Source organism: Sardina pilchardus, chromosome 22, assembly GCF_963854185.1.
Source record: "Sardina pilchardus chromosome 22, fSarPil1.1, whole genome shotgun sequence".
In the NCBI taxonomy this organism is placed as follows: Eukaryota; Metazoa; Chordata; class Actinopteri; order Clupeiformes; family Clupeidae; genus Sardina; species Sardina pilchardus.
In genome coordinates this window covers 8,847,450-8,857,081 of record NC_085015.1, presented here as the reverse complement: position 1 = coordinate 8,857,081, position 9,632 = coordinate 8,847,450, and the positions used below count along the sequence as shown (strand labels likewise).

The 9,632-nt window shown below is 41.4% G+C and overlaps 1 protein-coding gene across 5 annotated transcripts in view; it reads left to right on the top strand.

Moving 5' to 3' along the window:
* The first annotated feature begins 1,012 nt into the window (after window positions 1-1,012).
* The window catches only part of LOC134069836 (elongation of very long chain fatty acids protein 6-like), a 28,009-nt gene continuing 19,389 nt past the window's right edge, over window positions 1,013-9,632 (top strand). The window contains exons 1-3 of one of the 5 annotated variants that reach the window (XM_062525951.1): window positions 1,013-1,667; window positions 1,748-1,880; window positions 2,104-2,187. Coding sequence is in view for 2 of the 5 variants with exons in the window: in XM_062525948.1 (XP_062381932.1) it covers window positions 6,734-6,825 (92 nt within the window). In the remaining 3 variants the exon portion in view is untranslated. The other 4 variants (XM_062525950.1, XM_062525952.1, XM_062525949.1 and 1 more) reach the window with 4 other exon arrangements.

Below are 9,632 nucleotides of genomic sequence, written 5' to 3'. Positions count from 1 at the left end.
GGGTGGGGTGTTTGTATTGGGAGCACTGAGGGGTCAGGTGCACATGTTAAAAAAACTGTTTGCATTTTGCCCCTCAGAGTTCGAGTAGGAGGGACGGAACATTTTTGTGAATTTATTGTACGGTATGGACCATGCGTCTTCTTCACACCACTCAAAGCTGTCAATGTGTTTTGAATAATTTGCATAAAGCTATTTGCCATTTAAATGAGGTGATAGCTGGGTCAGGCCTGTCACACTGTGATTGAATTCTTTAATGACTTGGACTTCAGTTGGACTGAGGATCCAAGGCTGGAATTGGAGTTTTTCGGGCACTGGTATACTGGTGTGACCCATCAGGGAGCATATTTGACCAAAACTATTTGTTGCCAATGCCTCTCTGTCATGCAAAACAAGCTGAAGCAGCTTATAAGCAACACATTGTCAATACTACTTGGCCTGGAGAAAAACAAAACAATTGGATTTTTCCATTCTAATTGCTGCCTTCTGGTGCTAAACACAGTTGGTTGTGGTTGCAGTCAGAAATTATCAACATGTTTACTGTAATTCAGAGGGAAAAGGTGAGATCCAATCACAGCTGTGCATGTGGAGGCCACAGTGACCTGAGCAAGTCCACTTGAGATCAGACCACCTGGTGGTAGATCAGGCCACATGTTGCAAAACACAGCGTCATAACTGGGCCTAAGGTGAAGTGATATCACTCTCTAATCTCTGCCATCAGTGAGTGTGGCATTCTGTGCCATGCCTTTGGCCCTGTGAACCCAAATTGGATTGCATCAACATACAGTACAACTCACTGATTAAACATGATAAAGTCCAAATTATTGCTCAAAGTAACCTTCAGTACTAACAGCCGACATCCATATTGACTATACTGCCAAGTCTAGGTCTCAATCTAGATTTCAATAGTAGGCTGACACTTTTGACAATACAACCTACAGGCTTATGCTATACGGTGACATGCATTTCCTATTTTATCTGTATTGTGGGCTGTGTATTTTATATATCTCATATATTTGTGAGCAGAGCCCAGGCTTGAGTGTTGCAGATGTGTCCTGTAGCTCACAGGCATATATTTACCTCCACCAAGGAGGTTATGTTTTCATCAGGGTTTGTCTGTTTGTTTGTACATTTGTTTATATTTCTAAAAGCTACAGTATGGATGGATTTTGATGCAATTTTCAGGAAAGGTCTGAAATAACCCTAGGAAGAAATCATTACATTCTCGTAGTGATCCGGATCCCTGGCTGGATCCAAGAGGCACTTGGCCGAGGTCTGCACTCTCGGAGTGCTTTTCTAGCTTTGAAATAAGCGTTTGTGGGATTTTGTATTTTACCAAGAAACTTATTTTGTTGCCGTATCGATTTTAGAGGGCTGCAACTGCAAGATCTCTTGCATTTGTACAGGGCAAGAGACAGTAACATGGAAGAGGTCATGACCTTGTCCAGTCTCATGATGATGAAAGTATCTTGATGTAGAAATCTTTCACTGTTTCATGGCTGTTAGAAATTCTCATGCAGCACCTATGCAGCTGACTAGAGGTGAACGATTCTTTTCAGTGTCCTCTCCGGTCTCTGTCCTTCATTGCAGAAATCCAACCAGTGGAGGAGAGCAGTTGTTCTTGCTGGCCTTTTTCACTTCTATAGAGAGGAGCCCTCCAGTTTGACAAGGTTTGCGTGGTATCTCTATTTGATTTGTTAACGAAGAATTTGTACTATTTGCATTTTAGACTTGACTTTCACTTCAACAGGAGAGACAATTTTATGTGACATGATGAATGAGCTCGTCAAGCTTCAAGAAGATCGGCCACACTCACTGACAAATATTGTGTTCTCAACTGAATTTTGATTGGCTGCTTGTTGAACATTTTGGCAAATCGTTAGGTAATGTATGCAAATTATTCCAAATGCAATTAAAATAAAATGGGCCAAATAGATATTTAGATATTGACATGGAACAACATGAAGTATTAACTAAAAATTTTGGAATGCTATTGTTTTAAGTCTCTTCGCAGACACTAACTGGTGTCATGCATTTTGACTCTGTGGAGAATTCAACAAATGCTATGTTTTATGATTTGTGTTTATCTCTTTGTTTTCTGATTAGCCAACTGAATGAGGTGAGATGAAAGGGATGAAGGTTGGATTCCTGATGGTCACATGCAGAGAATCCTGCCAGCCCTCTCCCCAAGTAGGTGTTTGATGTGGCCTTGGTTTTAGGAGAACACATTGTTCATGACCTGAAAGATGTACACCTTTGCTCATTTCATCAGTCTGCTCACACGTTGAACATTGATTACCCTAAGGAGCTAAGGTAGACTTTCACAACACAGCACGGCACGGCACGGCACAACACAACACAACACAACACAACACAACACAACACAACACAACACAACACAGTGCGACGCAACGCGACACCACACGGCACGGCACAGCATGGCACGGCACAGCACGGCACAACACGGCATGGCACGGCACGGCACACACACATACATCCTGTTAATGATTTGTTGAGGTTTTGTTTAGCACATCTCCGTATCTGAGTTTCCATAGTCACAGAGGTCGTCGTCCCCCCGTAGCACACATATGCACAAAACTGAGCAATCACACACATACGCACACTCATTTGCATACTCTTGAGTAGGGAATGAAGTGAGATGGAGACAAATAGACAAGTGCCATTTATTTTGGCAGTGAGAATGTGCAGGACTGAGCTGCTGTCATAATGTGGACCACTACATCGAGTTTATCACTTTGTCAGGAACACCAGGAAAAAAATCATCATAGTTGGGTCTACTATAGTGACAACAGTATACTAATTTCTCAAAATAGAGCTAGCTCGCCACTCCTTCCCTATATATATTAGCAATATTAGCATCAATAAAGTTTGTATTAAGTATCGTTGATAGTTTATTACAACTGTATTCACCAATTTTATATTCTGTCTAATTCTTCATTGAAAATTAGCCACGTTTACATGGACAGTTTTTTTTGTCATTCCGATTAAACTATTTGGATTTAAATATTTGTGCCTTCTGTTTCCATGGGGTATGGCTGTCGGAATAGGGACGGACCACCTCTTTCATTCCGATTAAAATTCTAATTGAATCAGGCATTTTTATTCTGTTTGAGGTGTTTATATGAGAATTTTTATTCCGATTGAGCTATTATTCAGTTTCGAATCAGATTAAAAGTGTCCATGTGAACGTGGCTATAGACACACACAGCTCTGATCCAATCTCTGCTAATTCTACTACATTCCCTCAAAGTGAAAGACCGACTGAAATAACATAAATCTATAACATAAAAGCTTGGAAAATAATTTGAATTGGCATCTCTGGCCGATAAAAGTAGTCTACGGTGCCACATACAGTATAATATGCTTATTATGCTTCACTTTGTGAACTGAGAGGCTGGCGATGGGGAGGGAAGACCTCACTCTTTTCTGGAACACCCCCACAGCCTCAGATCTCTCAGGTTGAGCAGCGGCATGATGGTGCTACCAACTATTGCAGTAATACTACCTGGAAGAGTCAAATGACAAATCGTTTCCTGTAAGCTCAAGATCATCAGGTTGTCGACTATAATTATTGTCAACGATGGAAGGTAGGACACAGTGATCATCACCAGGGTGTTGGTGATGGTCTGCAGAGCTCTCTGTTTCTGTGGGTGGACGTCACTCCTTCCAGAAGGATCCGGCTTTCTCAGGGTGTGGAGGATGGAGAGATCACAGAAGGCAATAATAGGAGCTGTTAAGGCTAGTGTAATTACCACGAGGAGAGTCGTTTCAGGCATTACATATCCATAAACCAGTGTGTAAACCCAGACTAATGCACAGATGACCATCCTGTATCTCCCGTTCTTCATCTGCATATATTTGATGGGGTGAATCACAGCCATGTAGCAGTCCACACAGATACAGGACATAAACAGAGGCCGTCCACACAGATTGAAACTGTCACTGAAGGCAACTGCCGACAGAAACATGTAATCGTGCCAGACAAAGTAATTTAGTACATTCGGAATGAGTACCAGGTTGAAAACTAGGTCCATGATGGTGAGGTTGAGCATGTAGACGTTGTTGGATGAGCCACTGCGCTGCCTTTGAATCAGCACCCACAGAAGCCACACGCTGGCTGGCACACCCACACATGCACTCGGCACGCTGAAGATGCCCCATATCAATGGACCCACCAACATATCAGTGCAGAAGCGGTCAGTGTTGTTCATGACATTGGTTGAATTATTGAATCGCCATCTATCCCCGTGATGAAACCTGGAGCTCATTTTCTGAAATCAACCAATTAAGTTCAATTCAATAAAAAATGCAAGTAAGAATGAATAGCTATAACTTAAAGATACATATGCAATTATCAATGGACATCATGTATATCACGAGTCTGACTTACTTGACACCTGAGAGTTTTCTCTGAAACTTCTAGCTTCTGAGTGTGACTCGCTGGAAGTCTTCTAGTGGACTGGTGTTGCCAAATCGGCAGTGTATGACAACGAAATGCAGCATACTGTATGACTAGCCTTCATTTGGATAGGTGTGCACAACGCAAATGTGACATTCTGGTCTTATTTGACTATTCCAACAGATTTCTTACTTCCCTGCCACTAGGAAGCAGAAAGTCAGTAGATTAAAGCAGTGATTTACTGTCCCAAATAAAAATGTCCACGCATTATCATCCAAAAATAGACCACAGGTTAGTTTTACACTTGAGTTATAACAGTTTCAACAGATAGCATAATATCAGCATCAGAAGATGACAGGCCTATATGGGACCATCCAAAAAATAATGACCAAATGGTTCAATGGTAGTTGCTTGATTACAATTCAAGTACACAAGTTAATCTTCGCCGCAATTTTAGTGTGCACAGTGTATTTTCCCACGCCACTGGTACTGTAGCTGGTATGTACAAGTTTGTAGCCATATAGTGGGGACTCCATAACAGTATCCTCTGCCTCATTTAACCATCCCATGGCAGCGAGAGCTATAATACACAGGGTTCCCACTAGTCTTGGAAATTCTGGAATATCATGGAATTTCAGAAAGTCTGTTCCATATCATGGAATTTTGTCATTTTTGGGGCAATGTCATGGAATATCATATAATTTTGTTGTAGCAGTTTAACACATACACATGTACTTGCCAAAACACTTACTGTATATTTCCACACAGAATTTACATCTGCTTTACTGCGTGTGTGAGTAGCCCAACTGTGGTTATTCAATGCCTATCTATTCATCTCCCGCTCTAAATAAGTAGAAGATTTTTTTGGATGCTACGCTTATGATTCTCATGTGTTCTCATGTGTTCACTAATTCGGTTAAATTGGGTTAAATGCAGAGAACTGAATTTCCCTCACGGGATCAAAAAAGTATATATTCTATTCTATTCTATTCTATGAGTGGAAACAGCAAAACCCTGGTTGGGCCATCCATAGCACACAAAGAAAATTACATTTTTAAAAAGAACAAAAAACACAAAACTCAGTCTGGAGCAGAGAGGGTTAAAGCGGAGCTTTAGTAATCCAGGATCTTTGACAGAAGTGTTTGTTGGAACAGACAAGAGTCCGAGAACTGATTTGGCCTCTCAATCGTGACTCAAAGGGAGTGGAGCAGATGTCTCTTATCTAATTATTTGCAATTTGACTGTAAAATTCTGGGCCATGCCACAACAACCAAATGACATGCTTTCTCTAATCACTCAATTGTGGTGTCTGATTTGACTTCAGCCCATAAACTGATATGTGACTTTGGGTATGACATGTGCAGTTGGGGTTAAATAGGCCTACTTTTTTTTTAAATTTAAATGCTATACAGTATGAAGCATTATCGATGTGACCTAGCCTAAGCCTACTTCATTTATAAAGAAGATTTGGCTCTTGGGTAGGCTCATTGACGTTAATTATTATTATTATTATTATTTTAAAGGCTGGCTAGGCCTATCACAGAGAAAAAATCAAAGCTGTAGCCTATGCCAAGCTCAACTAGCCTAATATCACAAATTAACACAAGAGGGCTCTCACTCCCAGAAAAATTAAAGTTGAATCATAATCCCATTGAAAGGAAACTTGCAGTTAATCTTTCAACAAATAGTAGGCCTACAAGGCATCAGGCCACAATGAGAGAATGAACATGAACATTACATTGGCATGGCTGTCATCTGAGGTAATAGATCAATTATCAATGTAAATGTAAATGGAGTAATGGGCAGTTTCGTGTCCAGAAAGAGGAATGACACTTAAAGAGGACACGTGCTCATGGTTCAGGAGCAAACTCACACATACAAACACATACTTCACGTGGGACACTAAAAGTCAGGGGATTGTGGGCAAATGGAGCATTGCACAGACAGAAAGTTGCTGCGGAGACCACTGACCAGCCAATGAGGTGAGTGGACCAGGGTACAGTGAGTTTAACTCCTCCCCCTACGTTAACATCACTTTCGCCCCCTTGCAGCTCTGCGGAGCGGGAGACAGAGGACATCCGCTGGTCCAGCGTGCCTGCCAAGCCCTGCCGCTTGTCATTGAGCTGTCGAGGGACTGCTGGAGGGAGCAGAATCTAATACCACATATTTGAGAATACAATCACGTTCTGTAGTCAGAAGGGAAGAAGAAACCTTTGTTAGGGGGTTGTTTTACTATTTTCAGGGTAACATTCGGCTCAGACTCACGAGGGAGAATCTGCTAAAAGACAAACTGATTTGACCGATTGCAGCGTAAAGATGAACGAGACGGATAGTGTTCCCTTAAATGAGTATGAATTTGAGAGGTTTTTCGACGAAAAGGCGGCATTCGAATGGATGCAGGAAAATTGGTGAGTAATAATCTAAAACTGGCAACTGATCTAACGACAGGGACATCATTGAGGGAGAAACGGTTATCGCTTCCTTTACTAGGTTCATTCTGCTGCGCAGCATGAGTTAAACTGTGCCCTTGGCTTAGCTCATGATAGGCTAGTCTAGCCAGGTAAACGGCATTTTTAGTCAGATCTTTTTCCTTTTACATTTTCTAAGCATTGCAATGTTTTGAGTCGCGGTTAACTTTGCTCAACTACTTGTCTGGTGTTGACTACATCAGTTCAAATTTGGTTGTATTCAGCAGGCCATGATGTCTGACTGCTTGTCATAACCCATCTATCTAACTTCTTATGAGCGCTTTTCCCCTCTTTTTCACTTATTTCTGTTCTTGACTTTGTGCCTGACATGCGACTTCGCTAGAGATTACAGTTTCTCTCAACCGGTTATAGTTCCTTTCACTTTGTCAGACATTTATTTAATTATTTCTGGGGGTTACATAAGTCCACCGGACGACGTGCTCGTGACGTCAGGTACCTGATTGCTCCGCAGTCCGAACCACCCATCCAAGTTCTTTGACCCAGTGGTAATTGCCATGTCTTCTTCAACTCTTTCCCAGGCTAAGGTATGGTATTTGCGGCTGCTGGCATAAATAAGCAACCAGGCAACGTTTCAATGCCACGCCTGGGTGCATCCATAAGCAGTACGACTTGAATTTCTTTGAAAGTGCCCTGCCTCAGCCTGAAGGCACAGGAAAACAGAAACGGTGTGAAAGTCAGTCTGTTACTGTTATGGTTTGATCTGTTCATCAGAAGAATTAGTTATGCTGCTACATTTCTCTGAAGTACACTACAATGTAGTACTATGATAATTTTATCATCCAAAATATTGCAGTTCTGAAGTTAATTGCATGTAGTGCAGTGTTTTTTGTTTTTTTTTCATGTCCAAAATATTGCATTTCCTGCATGTACTCTCATATACTTCCTCTTTGGTACTCCGAGAACTACATTTTTGACCTTTGACGTAGTACAGGTATTGTTTTTGCATTGGAGGCTTCAGTGTCAGTGATGGGTTGTGGTGCTCTGTGAGGAATGTGTAAATACTGGTAGCATTAAATGGCTACATTTGGCTAAATCCCAAAAATTAAGTCGAACAATTTCATTTTGACGTAGACATATTTTCTTTTTCTGTTTATAACTCTTTCTGTCATTTTAGTTAAATCCAAAAAATGAAATCAAACTATTTCATTTTGACGTAGGCATATTCTCTTTTTCTGTCTATAACTCTTTCTGTCATTTTGATTTTCTTCCTGTTGTCCTTTCCCCCCTTTATCCTGCCACCTCTGTCCCTCTTTTCATTCCTCTGTCTTTTGTTACACAATTCTGAATGCCTTTTTACTTCCCCCTTACTTTATATTAGACTTCACCTCCCTCTTTTCTCTCTCTGCTTCTCTCTCTCTTCCCATTTCTCTGGTTTACCCTCCCTCCCATCAATCTGGTGGATAGGGGACACTGAAGCTGCACCCAGTCAACTCACATTACCCCTGCGAGCCAGTTCACCATTCAGTCATTGTGGTGTAGAGAGGGGGCGGTGTGTGTGAGAGAACAGTTCAGGGATAGAGTGATTGCAGTAAAAAGAGAGAAAGAGAGAGGGAGGGTTTCCAAGAGTCCTTGAAATTCTTGAGTTTGTGAATTTCAGGCCAAAAATCAAAGGTTTGTTAGGTCACAGGAAGTACTTGGATTTGCATACATTGTGTTTACATAGCCATCACTTGTAACACAGCATCATTTAGATGTGGCCACACATTTAAGACTCCCTCTCTCAGTTTTCAGTGAGCTTCTGTAAAGCCAGCTGGGTTTCCTATCATTTGTTTGTGTTTTGTATCAGAAAGGTTACCATGAGCCGTGTCTCAAACTATGCCATGGGACTAAGTGTCATGGGGCCACGAATGAGATGTACTGTAATTGGACTTGCACTTGAAAAGTCATTAAATTTGATGTGTGGGAACCCTGGAGAGATAAAGGATGAGACCAAGGATAGCGAAGAGAAGGCACTGCACAATCAGCAATTTCACAAAGTAGAAGTTAATATTATGAATAAGATTTAAGAAAATGATAAGGTAGTGTAACATTGCCCACCTAACAAACGGCAACCGATTTATTGATGAACTGATGTGAATGAACTGAATGTCATCTCCGGTTGCTGCTCGTTAAGTGACCAGTGTTGATATAAGGAGAGATAAGAAGCCATGTGGCCAGGTGTAACCTGTGTCACCTGACATGATTGGGCGTGACGCCTCAGCGTCAGAGTGCAGGTAAAGAGTCGTCATTCATAGAACAGGTCCATTGATATCACTGTTAGGGTTCATGTTCTGTTGAAGCAGGCAAAAATATTTTAGCCAGTACACGACACTATTACATTTGGTTATTGTCAAGGACATCACCTGAGTTTTTGTGTCCAGTAGATACGTTAACATATAATTTGTGTCTTTCTGCCTGCAACGTCATAGCATTGCATCACAGTCTAGTTCAAGGACATCAGCAGTCTAGTTGATGCACTGCTGATAAGCCTACAATGGACTCTGGGACAGACCTTGAATATCCGTTGTTCCTCTGGGTCAAATGGTGATCCTCAGTCTTTTGTCATCATTACCAGTAGGCTAGCGCTGTTCCGGTACCCCGACTGATCAACAGCACCTAACATGGCCAAGGGTTTAAATACCCTGGAAATGCACACACTGATTAGATACGAAATGATAAAACTGTGCTTCTGTACTGTACATCACTTTTGGATAGTAAACTGTAATAATGATTATAATAATAGTAGT